The sequence below is a fragment of the Panulirus ornatus genome, chromosome 42 (genome assembly GCF_036320965.1).
Source record: "Panulirus ornatus isolate Po-2019 chromosome 42, ASM3632096v1, whole genome shotgun sequence".
NCBI classification, from domain to species: Eukaryota; Metazoa; Arthropoda; class Malacostraca; order Decapoda; family Palinuridae; genus Panulirus; species Panulirus ornatus.
The window spans coordinates 1783939-1800801 of NC_092265.1; the positions used below are offsets into that span (position 1 = coordinate 1783939).

Sequence of the window (16863 nt, forward strand, 5' to 3'; positions counted from 1 at the left end):
CTACCCTGCAGCACATCATGATCTTTAACTATCTTTTTTTTAAACTTTCCTCTCTACTTTGTTACCAGCCTTTTAACTTTCTCTCTTAGTGGTGCTGCTAGAGCCATATTATATGCTCACCATAACTGCTTTACCTGCAGTGTATCATAGTTCTTGAACTCCGCAGACCTTGCTTCCTGTTCCTTAACCCATTAACTGCAAGGTGTTGCAACAGTAGTGCCAGAATGTGAGTATATGTACAAAGACTGTGTATCAGGCAGGTCCATTTATGTGTTTGAGGTGAATATCACTACAAATTTAGATGAGAAGTTATCTAGAGACTATATAAGGGAAGTTCTGCATATGTCACCCTGAGAACAGGTGGAAAAGATGATTTGGATGCAGGTAGATGTATTGGAAGAATTCTCGTACAGGTGTTCAAGGTACTGTTGTTGGGCTTTTGATGCTGGAATCAGGGTTCATTTTGGTAACTGGTAATTGTGAAGGACTTTTTTGTCTAAAAAGATTGGAAAATTAACATAATTATGAATTACTAGAAAAGGATAAGCTCATGAGTATTCTCTGCATGATTATTGCCAGATTTTTCATCTCTTCTTTCTTTTGTGAATTGGTATCATGGGTATTCTGACATCTTGTCTTGTTCCAGATTAAAATTGAATTTGAATCTTCAGAAAAATATGATGAATGCAATGCATTAGTTCTTCCATCAAAAAAGCGTGCAACAAAAAAGTTACGTGATAAGAATGCAGCTCCAGTTAAACTTCTGTCAAAGAAAAAACGGAAGAAGCTAGAAAAGATTGTTGAACAGAAAAAGAAAAAGGAAAATGTAAGTATAGCATTTTGAGAAATGTACCTCTCTGTAGATGATAAGCAAATAGGTAAGAAATTTCTTAATGAATATGGCAAATGTCTTATTACATATTAAAGAGTTTTGTATTTATATAATTTTGTGAATATCTTTCTGGTTTTACATTTGTAAATTGGAGATGAGTTAACATGTTTTGTATTGATAGCGTGCCAGCCTCCTTGAAGCACTGCAGGAAGTTCAGGCAGACCCCAAGGACTTGGCAAAATTGACTCAACTTCAAGTTACTCAGACACTTGGAAGGAAAAAGTTTTTGGCTGAAGATTATACTTTTTTAGAAAATGATTACGTAGAGGATGGGAGAGTGTTGAGTAATGTGAAGGGACAGAAGCGAAAGAGGCATCATGAAGGAGATAAGGCTGAACAAGAAAACCATGACGATCCAAATATTGTCAGACTTGGGGTGAGGATTTGTTGTGTATTACTACATATGTATATATGTTATACGGTATATTGATTTTTATGTATTTGAAATGTACTAAGGGATGTTTATGTAGCCATTATTGTTACTAAAAATGCTTCTTTCCTTGGCTAATGTGCTGATGATTTGCTAATTGACCTTTTTGTGATGGTAAACCTGCCACAATGTCTGCGAAGTGTTAGGCATCAGCATTGTTAGTGCATGATGTTGAGATCTCATCATGGATAAAGGCATGAGATCAGTTCATTTTCATGAGTCATCATCAGGAGATACAGTGTTCTTTTGATTATCCTGATGTTTTAATGTATTGAAATATATTACAAGCCCCACAGGCCTTTCCATAGTTTTCTTCTACTGCTTCATATATTGTGGTTCAGTCCTTTGACAGTATGTTACCCCATGTTTACCACATTGCTTTGATTTATTCTATCTCATGCATGCCTTTCACCCTCCTGTATGTTCAGGCCCTGAGAACACAGAATACTCCATCCTATCATCTCTAATTTGGTCTTTCCCTTCATGTTCACTCTACTTCTGACACATTTATCAACTTTGGTAGTATCTAATCACTCATTCTCTCCATATGTCCAGACCATTTCAGCATACCCTCATGAATTCTCTCAACCATACTCTTCTTATTACCTCATTATTACATTCCTGCCCTAGGATCCTTTTTTATAGGGTTCCCATAGTGCCCGGGAAGCCGACCTCATCTCCCACATGGGATCACAGGTTAAGTACTTTGTTGATGTTGTGTGTGTATATATTTGTGCGAGATACATGCTGGACAGTTGAGGAGTAAGTGTTAAATGTCTTCAGTACTGAAGCTGCATCTTCAGCACGTGGGTTTTTGTGATATGTTGAATTGTTTATGCATTGTTTGAGAGATTGATGGTGCCCAGATTTCTGACAAGATTGTGTAACTTGTATGTGTTGATATATATCACATAAGTGAAGCAGTATCTGTTTTACCTTTTATTTGTGTATTTCATAGGAAATATCTAGCAGTAGTGATGAGAGTGATGTTGAGGAGGAAGAGGAAAGTGAGTCAAATGTAGAAGGAGGAAGAAATGAAGTTCAAGAAGTGGTGGAAGGTAGCACTCAAAGGCCTGATCTTGATATCAGTGGTACAGATTCCAAAGCTGTCCATCAAGCTGAAGAGAAGGTGGTTGAGCCACATGAAGACAAACCTGTGCAGCCTGCAGTGTATATGAATTTGAATCGCTTGCCTGAGATCCAGAAATCTAGACTCAAGCTTCCAATTTTAGCTGAAGAACAGGCCATCATGGAAGCAATAAATGAAAACCCTGTTACGGTTATTGTTGGAGCAACAGGTAGTGGCAAGACAACACAGGTTCCTCAGTTTCTGTATGAATCAGGGTGGACTAGGTAAGTATCCTCACAGCATCACCATATTAAGATGTTCAGGCTTTTTTTTTACTCATTATTACTGTATATCCCACCATTTGACTGACATCTGTGAGCATCAGAGAGAGATAGAGCATATGTTCAAAAAGGGGACAGAGCACCATTTTACTCTCTAGATTGGATGTATGTATAAGAATTTCCCCTTTATCATCAGTGGTATATCTTTTTCATACTTGTTAGACATTTTCTATGTCAATGAGATAGCACCAGTAAGATGAAAACTGGCCTCATTTTCTCACACCCACTCTCTAGCTGGCAGTAATAACAATTATTTTCTCTCCAAACGTGTTCAGTTTCCCATGTTAGCAAGGTACTTCCAGGAACAAAGTGATGGCCTCATTTGCTCACATCCACTCTATATGTCAAGTATAATGCACCAAAATCAGAGCTTTCTATCCATAACCAGGCTCCACAGGCCCTTCTGTGGTTCCACAATCACTTCATATACATTGGTTCAGTCCATTGACTTACTGTCATCCCCTGTATACTATGTTGCTCCAATATCTATATTGACTGAAATTGCATAGGCAAAACATGCCCCAATCAAGGCCATCTTGTGTGAGAGGAAAAAGTTAAAGAAAGAGAAAGAAATGAATTACTGCCCTGCAGGTGTTTGTAGAAAAGTTATATGAAGAGAGAAAGGTGAAAGAAAGAATAGAATTCCACAGTGATGCTGTTCGAGGGAAGAAGGACGTACAGTAAACCCTCAATTTGATGGACTAATAGGGGAAGAGAGGTGTCTGTTAATGCTGAAAGTCCGTTAGATTGAGAATATAATCTATGGGCCATTTTTTGATACAATATACAGTTCACACACTTTCTTTTAACTCCTCTATCACTGAATGCCATTTTGAATTGTAAGGATTGTGAAATTATTTAATGAATAAAGTCACAGTTCTCTGCATACAGCCAGACCACACGGTAGCTTGAGGCAGACTGAGATCGAAACAAAGCAATTATACCTCTACCAAAAACAAGTGCGTTATGAAATATGCATGATGCAGTGTTTGAGGATATATATGTCAGAGTTGGAGGGAACAAGGTGTAGTAGGAGACCAAATTGGAGGTGGTAGGATGGTGTGAAAAAGATTTTGAGTGATCGATGCTGAACATGCAGGAGGGTTAGAGGCGTGCAAGGAGTAAAGTGAATTGGAATGTGGTATACTGGGGTCGACGGGCTGTCAGTGGACTGAACCAGGGTATGTGAAATGTCTAGGGTAAACCATAGAAAGGTCTGTGGGGGCCTTGATGTGGATAGGGAGCTGTGGTTTTGGTGCATTACACTTGACAGCTAGAGACTGAGTGTGAACGAGTGTGGTTTTTTTTGTCTGTTTCCTGCCACTACCTCACTGATGCATTGGGTAATGATGATGTTTCCTGTGGGGAAGGGTGATGCCAGAAATGGATGAAGGCAAGCAAGTTTGAATATGTACATGTTTATATATGTATATTTCTGTGTATGCATGTGTATTTGTTGATATGTATATGTATGTTGATGTGTATGTACATGTATGGGTGTTTATGTATATATATGTGTATGTGAGTGGGTGGGTCGTTCTTCGTCTGTTTCCTGGCACCTCCTCACTGATGTGGGGATACGACGATCAAGTATGATATAATATGAAGTACATATTTTTTGCCTGGTCTGTTGAATCCGAAATCTATTATATCAGAGTCTGCTATATTAAGGGTTTACTGTATCATAACAGCCAGTCCATGGATAGCTGGGTTCCACATTACTATCATGGGAAGCAGCAGCCATCTGCATGCTGTGGGTCAAAACTCCTGGGTTGGAGACACATGCAGACATGTCACAAGAACAATGGCCAAAATTACATCAACAGAATAGAGAGAGAAAGAGAAGGTTAGAGAGGTGGTGATAGGGAAATTGATGAGATGGAAGACTGTTGATTCCACATTACCTATATGATATGATTTTGATTAAAGACTGATTTTGTGAAGAACAGCTTTGCAATGATTCTAAGCTGAAAGGGAAGCTGAGTGAGTTTTAGGGAAGGGAAGACTTTCATGGCATGGTATGCACTGTCTCTGGTGTGACAGGCATGAGAACAGGAGCAGTTAAACCACAAATGGTTGGAAGAAGATTTGTACCCTCCTAGATAATGTTCTCTCTCTCCGCACAATATATACATACATTCCTTTACTCTGTCATTTGATATAATTGTATTTTTAGATGTAGTATTCAGGGTAATTTTTGCTTATTCATAATACTGTGATCTCACTGTTTCTTAGTGACACTATGATTCACTTCAGTGGCCTTTAATGATTTTCCCAGTATCTTATCTATAACTTCATTATATAAAAGTGATGTAAGTGCGTCACTCTGACTTTATGTAGTTAACTATCATTGTTATTCTACTTTTAGTGCTGACAAGATGATTGGTGTCACAGAACCACGACGTGTAGCGGCAGTTTCAATGTCTCAGAGAGTTGCACACGAGATGAATCTTTCATCAAAGGAAGTTTCATATCAGATAAGGTTTGAAGGAAACACAACTTCAGATACAAAGATCAAATTTATGACAGATGGTGTTTTGCTGAAGGAAATTCAGTTGGTATGTTTAACATTTTTGTTCATGTTGAATGTTCCTATTTTTCTCACATAAATTTCTCTTTTGCCTTATTGCCTCTTCATTTACCACTTCCTAATTTTTCCTCCTTTGCCGATGTTCCCATTTCTTCTCTATTTTTTCTGATACTGTTAACCACTTGAATATGCTTCTATTCTCCTTGTTGTTTGGTTTCACTTGCTCACACCGACTCTTATTTGCCCTGTTTTACAATCCGTGCACCTTCCTCTTGAGTCTTGACCTCTTGCTTCTCCCTCTTGTTCATATCCCAATCCTTTGCACTCCTTCCCTGCAAATAATACCCAAACACATCTCTTTTTTCTTTCACTAGCAACTGAACTTCTTCCTCCCATCACTCAGTATCCTTTTACACCTGTCCACCTACCACCCTCTGCATGCCACCCACCTCTCTCATATGTGTAAGCAGTGATACCCTAGATATCTCTTGTTCTTACCCTCTCCTTTGGCTTCATTTCCTTTTACATTTTGCCATACTACACATAATCTCTCTTGTTATCTCTTCGTACAGGCCTCTTTTTGAATCCCACTCACTTTCACAACCCTTCCCACACCCATATTATCTACTTTTTTCCTAAAGTCTCTACAAACCTTACCCTTACCACCAAGTTATGTCAGACATCTCACTAGCTGGCCCTGTCAGCACACTCACATCCAAGCATATTGCCTTTCACACCTTTCATTTAGTGCATAATCCAATAATGCCCCACACCACTGTCCTAGCTGCCCATGTATACTAATGTATGTTTATCTTTTCAAACCAGTTGTTCCCAGTCACCAACACTTTTTCAGCCCATGGTTCCAAAAGCTGTTCACTATTCATATTGCAACACTGGATACCTTTTCCCACTCATATGCCTTCAACTGCCTTATTACCCACTCTTGCATCTAATTCACACTTCAGTCATATTTGATCTCTTGCATCAAAACAGCTGGTACTAACAGCTCCTCCCAAAATATACCTCTCTTCACATATACCTCTATAGGGGGGGAGGGGGATGTTATTCCATGTATGGCAAGGTGGCGATGGGAATGAATAAAGGCAGACAGTGTGAATTGTGTGCATGTGTATATATGTATGTGTCTGTGTATGTATATATATGTGTGCATTGAGATGTATGGGTATGTATATTTGTGTGTGTGGACGTGTGTGTATATACATGTGTATGGGGGTGGGTTGGGCCATTTCTTTCGTCTGTTTCCTTGCGCTACCTCGCAAACGCGGGAGACAGCGACAAAGCAAAATAATAAAAAAAGATAATAATATATATATATATATATATATATATATTGAGTGATCGGGGCCTGAACACGCAGGAGGGTGAAAGGCGTGCAAGGAATAGAGTGAATTGCAATGATGTGGTATACCGGGGTTGACGTGCTGTCAATGGATTGAACCAGGGCATGTGAAGCGTCTGGGGTAAACCATGGAAAGTTCTGTGAGGCCTGGATGTGGAAAGGGAGCTGTTGTTTCGGTGCATTATTACATGACAGCTAGAGACTGAATGTGAACGAATGGGGCCTTTGTTGTCTTTTCCTAGCGCTACCTCGCACACATGAGGGGGGGAGGGGGTTGTTATTGCATGTGTGGCGAGGTGGCGATGGGAATAAATAAAGGCAGACTATGAATTATGTTATATATATGTATATGTCTGTGTGTGTATATATATGTGTACATTGAGATGTATGAGTATGTATATTTGCGTGTGTGGATGTGTAAGTATATACATGTGTATGGTAGTGGGTTGGGCCATTTCTTTCGTCTGTTTCCTTGTGCTACCTTGCAAATGCGGGAGACAGCGACATAGCAAAATAAATAAAATATAAATAAATATATATTATCCCTGGGGATAGGGGATTAAGAATACTTCCCACGTATTCCCTGTGTGTCATAGAAGGCAACTAAAAGGGGAGGGAGCGGGGGGCTGGAAATCCTCCCCTCTCGTTTTTTTTTTAATTTTCCAAAAGAAGGAACAGAGGGGGCCAGGTGAGGATATTCCAAAAAAGGCCCAGTCCTCTGTTCTTAACGCTACCTCGCTAACGCGGGAAATGGCGAACAGTTTAAAAGAAAGAAAGATATATATATATATATATATATATATATATATATATATATATATATATATATATATATATATATATATAAAGGGAAGATAGTATGTGCTGGAAATGAGAAATACCTGATGATGATATGTACTGTGGCACAGCTTTGATCATGTAAAAAATTGTATTCTCAGAAGGTAGTGTGTTATTGAGTACAATCATACTGAAAGGGCTAACCAGGGTGTGCTAAAATGTTTTGGGCATATAGAGATAGTCTGTGAAGAGAAACTATGAGGTAGCAAAGGGAACAAAGTGGGAGAGGTAATCCAAGGAGATGGAAGTATGGAGTAAATTCAGAAGGATGGGAGGTTTGCACTGATAAGATAGAATTGAGTGCATTTTGCTGTTAATGGGTTGGAACAGGGCGAAACAGTTCAGGTACACTATGGATTAGTCTGTGGAGTTTGGGTGTTGGTGATAGACTCTTATCATAGTACTGTATACAGTGTTTGTCATCTAGAGACTGGATGAATGCAGATTGGACTTTGTGTGTTCCAGTCACTGCATTACAAAAGTGGGAAAGGTAATTAGGTAAGGAAGATATCTATCAGTTTTTGTAATGCTGAGTGTTTGGGAGTATGTTGCTCCTGTGTGATTGTTTAAAGCTATTCACCATTTCAGTCTAATTCTAGACCAGGCAAGTCTTACATCTCTAAGTGGTTTAGCTACATGAACAGGCCTTTTTTTTTAAATCTTATGTGATAATTGCATTGTTGCTAGATGTACAAAACCTCTACTTTAAGTTAAGACTATCGGCTATTTTGTAATCACAATCTGATGCTTTACATATTTGAAGTGAACTTTTTGATATTTTAAACTTTGTCACCAACAGGATCCAACATTGAAGAAATATTCTGTCATAATCATTGATGAGGCCCACGAGCGAAGCGTCTTTTCAGACATTTTGATTGGTATTCTCTCTCGGATTATTCCAAGGCGACAGGCCAAGGGAAAGCCACTAAAATTGATCATCATGTCAGCTACTTTAAGGATTGAAGACTTCACAGAAAATATTCGTCTCTTTAAGGAGTCGAGACCTCCAGTAATTAGGGTATGTCAGCATAAACTCTCAAGAGCCAATAGAGACTTATGAGTGAGAATGATATTTAGATACATTAGAGAACTTGTATGAGATTTTCACCAACCTGAATATTTGTTGCATGTCCTTAAATGGAGAACATGATTTTATGTATATACTGATAATATCTGAGTCAATGTAATTAAGGAGATGGATGAAAGGTCTAGCATCGTTATTTTGCATGCATGTTATCAGAGTAATTTTTCTGCATGAAACATATGTTCTGACAAACTTTGTGCCACTTGAAGTAAATAATAATATACACTTAAGGTGTAGCAAAAACAACTTGCCTCTTGCCTTCACCAAAGGCTTTCTCCTCAGAATATGTGCAGTCAAAAAGAGGTGCAACTGGAGGGATGTCTGATCATTATCTTGTGGAGGCTAAGGTGAAGATTAGTATGGGTTTTCAGAAAAGAGGAGTGAATGTTGGGGTGAAGAAGGTGGTGAGAGTAAGTGAGCTTGGGAAGGAGACCTGTGTGGGGAAGTACCAGGAGAGACTGTGTACAGAATGGAAAAAGGTGAGAACAATGGAAGTAAGGGGAGTGGGGGAGGAATGGGATGTATTTAGGGAATCAGTGATGGATTGCGCAAAAGATGCTTGTGGCATGAGAAGAGTGGGAGGTGGGCTGTTTAGAAAGGGTAGTGAGTGGTGGGATGAAGAAGTAAGAGTATTAGTGAAAGAGAAGAGAGAGGCATTTGGACGATTTTTGCAGGGAAAAAATGCAATTGAGTGGGAGAAGTATAAAAGAAAGAGACAGGAGGTCAAGAGAAAGGTGCAAGAGGTGAAAAAAAGGGCAAATGAGAGTTGGGGTGAGAGACTATCAGTAAATTTTAGGGAGAATAAAAAGATGTTCTGGAAGGAGGTAAATAGGGTGCGTAAGACAAGGGAGCAAATGGGAACTTCAGTGAAGGGCGCAAATGGGGAGGTGATAACAAGTAGCGGTGATGTGAGAAGGAGATGGAATGAGTATTTTGAAGGTTTGTTGAATGTGTCTGATGACAGAGTGGCAGATATAGGGTGTTTTGGTCGAGGTGGTGTGCAAAGTGAGAGGGTTAGGGAAAATGATTTGGTAAACAGAGAAGAGGTAGTGAAAGCTTTGCGGAAGATGAAAGCCGGCAAGGCAGCAGGTTTGGATGGTATTGCAGTGGAATTTATTAAAAAAGGGGGTGACTGTATTGTTGACTGGTTGGTAAGGTTATTTAATGTATGTATGACTCATGGTGAGGTGCCTGAGGATTGGCGGAATGCGTGCATAGTGCCATTGTACAAAGGCAAAGGGGATAAGAGTGAGTGCTCAAATTACAGAGGTATAAGTTTGTTGAGTATTCCTGGTAAATTATATGGGAGGGTATTGATTGAGAGGGTGAAGGCAGGTACAGAGCATCAGATTGGGGAAGAGCAGTGCGGTTTCAGAAGTGGTAGAGGATGTGTGGATCAGGTGTTTGCTTTGAAGAATGTATGTGAGAAATACTTAGAAAAGCAAATGGATTTGTATGTAGCATTTATGGATCTGGAGAAGGCATATGATAGAGTTGATAGAGATGCTCTGTGGAAGGTATTAAGAATATATGGTGTGGGAGGCAAGTTGTTAGAAGCAGTGAAAAGTTTTTATCGAGGATGTAAGGCATGTGTACGTGTAGGAAGAGAGGAAAGTGATTGGTTCTCAGTGAATGTAGGTTTGCGGCAGGGGTGTGTGATGTCTCCATGGTTGTTTAATTTGTTTATGGATGGGGTTGTAAGGGAGGTAAATGCAAGAGTCCTGGAAAGAGGGGCAAGTATGAAGTCTGTTGGGGATGAGAGAGCTTGGGAAGTGAGTCAGTTGTTGTTCGCTGATGATACAGCGCTGGTGGCTGATTCATGTGAGAAACTGCAGAAGCTGGTGACTGAGTTTGGTAAAGTGTGTGGAAGAAGAAAGTTGAGAGTAAATGTGAATAAGAGCAAGGTTATTAGGTACAGTAGGGGTGAGGGTCAAGTCAAGTGGGAGGTGAGTTTGAATGGAGAAAAACTGGAGGAAGTGAAGTGTTTTAGATATCTGGGAGTGGATCTGTCAGCGGATGGAACCATGGAAGCGGAAGTGGATCATAGGGTGGGGGAGGGGGCGAAAATTTTGGGAGCCTTGAAAAATGTGTGGAAGTCGAGAACATTATCTCGGAAAGCAAAAATGGGTATGTTTGAGGGAATAGTGGTTCCAACAATGTTGTATGGTTGTGAGGCGTGGGCTATGGATAGAGATGTGCGCAGGAGGATGGATGTGCTGGAAATGAGATGTTTGAGGACAATGTGTGGTGTGAGGTGGTTTGATCGAGTAAGTAACGTAAGGGTAAGAGAGATGTGTGGAAATAAAAAGAGCGTGGTTGAGAGAGCAGAAGAGGGTGTTTTGAAATGGTTTGGGCACATGGAGAGAATGAGTGAGGAGAGATTGACCAAGAGGATATATGTGTCGGAGGTGGAGGGAACGAGGAGAAGAGGGAGACCAAATTGGAGGTGGAAAGATGGAGTGAAAAAGATTTTGTGTGATCGGGGCCTGAACATGCAGGAGGGTGAAAGGAGGGCAAGGAATAGAGTGAATTGGAGTCATGTGGTATACAGGGGTTGACGTGCTGTCAGTGGATTGAATCAAGGCATGTGAAGCGTCTGGGGTAAACCATGGAAAGCTGTGTAGGTATGTATATTTGCGTGTGTGGACGTGTGTATGTACATGTGTATGGGGGGGGGGGTTGGGCCATTTCTTTCGTCTGTTTCCTTGCGCTACCTCGCAAACGCGGGAGACAGCGACAAAGTATAAAAAAAAAAAAAAAAAAAAAAAAAAAAAAAAAGAATGAGATTTTCTCACAATATTTTTGAGGACCCATTTCCTATCTGGCATGCATTTTTCTATTGAAAACTATTTTTCTTCATGAGAAATGAAAACTTATAATAAACTCTTAATTACTTGATGAAATGCATGCAAATTATGAAGCTTAATTAATTAGGCTAAGTTAAGCCTTTATGTACAACATTTTGCTTGCCAATTTTTCTTTCATGACTGCATTAGCATGTTAATGCTAGGGAAAGCACCCTCTAGCAGTCATATATAATGGCCAAACTCAGAGCCCTCATCCACAGCCAAGTAACACAGACTATTCTGTGGTTTCCCTTTTCACCTGTTTTTATTTTCTGATCAGTTACTCTTGATTTCAGGTGTTAGATATACCAGTGTATAACAGATGCTTTTCCTTTTGCTTTTTGCATCATAATTTCAGGTTGATTCAAGAATATTTGATGTGACCATTCATTATAACAAACGGACTCCTGAAGATTACCTGGGAGAAGCATATAAGAAGGCATGCAAGATTCACCGTCAGCTTCCTGATGGAGGAATATTGATCTTCTTGACAGGTGTGACTGAAAGATAAGCTTCTTGCAAATACAAATAGGCATAGGCTGACAGTTTTTTGATATTTGAGAGGTATATTAGAATATGTTGATTTTTGTCGATGATTTTCATAGGCGTGGCTGGAGAAAGGGTGTTTTTGTAGAAAATTTGTTTCAACTGTGTAATGAACTATTTGATTTCCAGAGCAGGACATTAGTGATTCAGAAAGAATTTTTGCTTACTTGGCTATTTATGTGAGTAGAGATATAATCTCTTCAAGAATTTTGAGAAAGACTGGCTTACCTTGTTACTCATATATTCAGGGTCTGCATACAGTTGAACTATACTTTATCAGTAGTTGATCAGGACCGGCTTACCTTGCTGCTCATATATTCAGGGTCTGCGTACACTTGAACTATACTTTGTGAATAGTTGATCAGGAGATGCATCCCTTTTTCCTCTTTTTGGGGGCAGGTTCATACCATCTGTTAACTTTTGTTAAAATTTTTTCAACTAACTTGATGGGGTTTGCAGGTCAACAGGAGGTTAACACATTGGTTCGCAAATTGCGAGCCACATTCCCAATGCATGCAAGAAGCAAGGATGCTGAGAAAACAGATCGTAGTGCTTATCAAAGGAAAAGACTTGAAGTTAAATTTAAGAAGAAAGCAGAAAAGGAATCTCCTGTCACAAAGATAATTCTGCCTGAAGTAAAACTGGAAAAGTAAGTAATGTTACCTTCTAGAAAAACTTATTGTCAAACTTTTGTTTAAGTCTTTTGTAATAGACCCTTCACTTATAGCACTTTTTAATAGTTTGATTCTTGAATCATCATCAGGAAGTGTTTGATTCACTCTTTTGGTATGATATGTTGAGGATGATAATTCAAGCAGAAAGTGTGTTGTTGATAAAATAGATGTGGCATTTGACAGGATGACGCATAAGTTTGTTTTCTGAACTCCCTACCCATGGTTTCTCTACCTCTCTGTGTTCTGCAGTTCAGATTTCTCTCTCTGGCCATTCCAATGCAGTATTTGCTCATGGTGTGACTTGCATTTAGTGAACAGTGGTGTTCCTCAAGGTCTCTCCAGTTGCTCATTCTTTTAATTTTCTACTTTTAACCCTATTCATACTTATGCCCATTTTCTCTCTCCTGCTTCCTCTAGTATTTGTTCTCCTTCTTGTAATGCATAGTTTCTCTTGCATTTCAGACTATTGCAGCATCTTTGAGTGGGGAAGCTATGACCTTATTAAATTTGAGAGTACTAAAATGCAATTTCTCCATCCATCTCTCTCTAAGAATAATTTGTTTCCTGTTCATTCTCAAAACGCTACAATCCACAAAGCAATCTTGTTATAACATAAACATGTTGGGCATAAATATATCCCCTTTAATGTGGAAGCCTCACACATCTAACACCACAAAGTGTGCCTCCCCAAATTGGGGAGTGCTGTATACAGTATGCCATAATTGTATTTCTTATTAGCAGCTATTTCATATTTCCAGGGATTTTATTTGCCAAGTATGGAGCCCTGTTCATATATCTAGAGTGGCTCATTCTCCTCCTCTCTATAAACCAAAGTGGAATCAAAAGCCTTTTCTCTCATTAACTCTGCTAATTTCACCTCTCTTTTACTTTATCTTTCCATATGCCAAAATGTCTCTCTCTCTCTCTCTCTCTCTCTCTCTCTCTCTCTCTCTCTCTCTCTCTCTCTCTCTCTCGTTTTACTGTTATGATTTTCACCACTGTTTTTTTAAGCTGCCTGTTTTTGGGCCCCCCCCCCAGTATCTAAAACCCTTCATGTCCTCCAAGATTTCTCCTCTTAGATTCACACCCCATCTAATCCATCTTAAGCATTGCTTTTAAGTATAGAAATGGGCATCTTTATCAAAACTTAATTTCTTTTCCATGTACATCATTTTATGATTCCAGTTTCATATCTGCATTGCCTGATGATGCTGAGGGAGACTTCGCCCATGACATGGCAGGTATAGAGGACAGAGGGATCTTGGATCATGACGAAAGTGACTTGGATCTAATTGATGATGATGATGAGGATGAGTTTGGAAATTCTAAAACTCTTCAGGAACGAGATGAGCTAGAGCAGTCTCTGTGGGTGTTACCAATGTACTCCATGTTGCCTCCTGAAAAACAGCAGATGGTAGGTTTCCTTTGATTATATGATTTGTTAAAGACTCTGGCATTTGTGGACTCTCCCTGCTTGAGATTGCACCGTATGTGAAGAATCACCGTACAAACAGGTGGTGAGTTACAGTTTCATCAAAGCATTTCTCCTTTCATTGGAGTCCACCTATCCTGGCTACTGAATGTAGTGCAGCCTTGGAATGCAGGAACCTCTGGAAGAGTGGTCTTGAGGTAATTAGATAGATTTGAAGCACATGAGATCAATAATGTTTTCAATTTAAGGAAGCAGGTATTTAAAGGAATATGCTCTATCAGCATGATTTTTATCAGATGAAATGTAATCATGCTACAATCTCTTAGTGTTAAATATGTGTATATTTAAACTTATATAAGATTCACATTTGAAAACCTCCATCAGGTGTTCCTACAACCACCGGAAGGTACAAGACTGTGTGTTGTGGCAACCAATGTAGCTGAGACATCCCTCACCATTCCCAGCATCAAGTATGTTGTGGACTGTGGTAAAGTTAAGGAAAAGGTGTGTTTTTCTTCACAGTTGTAAATATTCTATCAGTAGGTGACATGATAATCTTTAAATTTAGAAAGTATATTGAGTATAGTACAGGTAGAATATCATTATTCTTAATTCTTGTAACCAAGCAATGTGTAGAATTTGATTTTCATAGATTTTAGAGATATGAGTCACACTTGTAACCTGAACATGGCTTAACTGTAACTGAACATCTTGTCTGCCTATTGCAGGCTGTAAATATTATTTGTTTGTGAATGCTGGTGTGTAAATCTGTATTAAATACATAGTAAGCAGGTGGTCTATTCTGGAAGCTCATGCTCAAAGTTTGCTGTAAATTTTCATGTGCTGGACTAGTTATTGGGAGTTTGCACTTTTTAGAAACACAGATTTTTGATATTTTACATGTATTTATAGGTATATGAATAAATGGAAAGTTTTTAAAAATCTGTTTTATTTGACAGGTTTTTGACAAAGTGACTGGAGTGTCTATGTTCCATATTGCATGGGTCTCCCAGGCATCAGCCAATCAAAGAGCTGGTCGAGCTGGTCGGACAGCACCAGGACATTGCTACCGTCTTTACTCCTCTGCTGTATTTAATGATGAATTCTTAAAGTTTTCACAAGCAGAAATCCAACGACGTCCTATTGATGATATAGTTTTGGTGATGAAATCCATGAACCTTCCTGTGATCAATTTTCCATTTCCTACCCCTCCAGATTACTTGCAGGTATTTATATTTATTTATTTTGCTTTGTCGCTGTCTCCTGCATTTGCGAGGTAGCGCAAGGAAACAGACGAAAGAAATGGCTTAACCCACCCCCATACACATGTATATACATACACGTCCACACACCTATAAATCTCAATGTACACATATATATACACTTACAGTATCAAATACTTTCTGGCGGTCCAGGTACAAATAGTCCACCCAGCTTTCCCTTTTGTTCAGGACTGAGCTCACTCTCTTGCTGAACTCCAAGAGTGTCGACCTAGTTGAAGAAGGCTAGTTAAAGGTTATCATCCCCAAGTGATGATCCATTTGTCAAGTTATTAAGCATTGTATCCTACTTTTTAATGCAGAAAAGTAATTTTGTATAGAGAAACTTTCCCTAACTTTGGTGTTACCTTTGGGTGTACACTACCATCCCACCACTAACATGTAAATGAAGGTATACGGCTGGGGAAATTTTGTTCTGTAAATCCCTTATCCACAGGTTGGGTTTGTAGTTTCTGTTTTGATTTTGTTACATGATTCAAAAGTGTTATTTTGCAATATGGGCACCCCTTTTGATGGATGGTCTGATAGAGACTGACAGATATTACTTTGTAATCATATATATCAAAAGTCTTTCTTATCGCAGTGTAGATAAATGTGTGCACAAATCCATTTTAGGAAAATTTGGATATGGTTCAAGGGCATAGTTTTTGTCATGTATTGTTACAGATTCGCCATGGAATAAAGCGGCTGTTGATCTTGGGTGCACTTGAGGAACGACTAGACTTAGCAGAAGGATCCTCTCTCAAAAGCAAAAAGTTGAAAACTGGAAAGGCTAAAGGTAAAAATGAATATAGAGGAAGGCAAAGAATTGTATATTTTTAAGCCACACTCTTCTTTTTGTTCTTAGATATTTTTCTTATAAGGCATTGAGTTACCATAGTTGAAGCAGGACAACACTACATACAGATAATGAAATTTATATTCTTAAGTTTTTTGTATTTTCATATATGGTTGCCACTTCCCATTCTAGTAAGTTAGCACCTGGAACAGAAAAAGATATGGCCTCTTTGTTTATGACCACTCTTTAGCTGTCATATATTTTGAAATATGTAATACACCAAAACCAGAACCTGCTGTCCACAGTCAGGCCCCACAGACCTTTTCGTCGTTTCTCCTGACCACCTCATATGCCCATGTTTGCCTATTGACAGTACATTGTCCCTTTTATACCACTTTGCTTTCGTGTATTGTAATGTTAGTGTATTGTTGGAATGGTCTAAGCAAGGAGACTGTGAATGCCTGCAACTTACAAAGATTTGATGGGCTCCTTTTTAGTAAAAAAAGAAAGTACAAGAGACTTTGTTTTGTGAGTGTAAAACTCTCTCTTTGTAATGTGGTACCATTAACTTTTTGACAAATGCAAGAGAAACTCTTAGAAAGATGTACTAATTGAAGAAGAGGTCATATCAGCATACATTCTTTTTTCTAAAAGCCTGCTTACCTCAGCAAAGAACAGCTTTGCAGTGATTAGAAGCAGAGATGAAGGAGGAATGAAGTGCAGTAAAGGAAAGTTTCTTGTTCTAACATACTCTCTTCCTGATT

The 16863-nt window shown here is 39.0% G+C and overlaps 1 protein-coding gene across 1 annotated transcript in view; it reads left to right on the forward strand.

Moving 5' to 3' along the window:
• kz (putative ATP-dependent RNA helicase kurz) overlaps positions 1 to 16863 on the forward strand; it is a 42034-nt gene that overhangs the window by 3175 nt on the left and 21996 nt on the right. Inside the window, exons 3-13 of the mRNA XM_071686302.1 lie at positions 647 to 826; positions 1014 to 1268; positions 2281 to 2675; positions 5101 to 5290; positions 8259 to 8477; positions 11748 to 11883; positions 12395 to 12584; positions 13795 to 14023; positions 14426 to 14545; positions 15001 to 15267; positions 15988 to 16099. Coding sequence (XP_071542403.1) covers positions 647 to 826; positions 1014 to 1268; positions 2281 to 2675; positions 5101 to 5290; positions 8259 to 8477; positions 11748 to 11883; positions 12395 to 12584; positions 13795 to 14023; positions 14426 to 14545; positions 15001 to 15267; positions 15988 to 16099 — 2293 coding nt within the window. The remainder of the gene's footprint in view (positions 1 to 646; positions 827 to 1013; positions 1269 to 2280; positions 2676 to 5100; positions 5291 to 8258; positions 8478 to 11747; positions 11884 to 12394; positions 12585 to 13794; positions 14024 to 14425; positions 14546 to 15000; positions 15268 to 15987; positions 16100 to 16863) is intronic.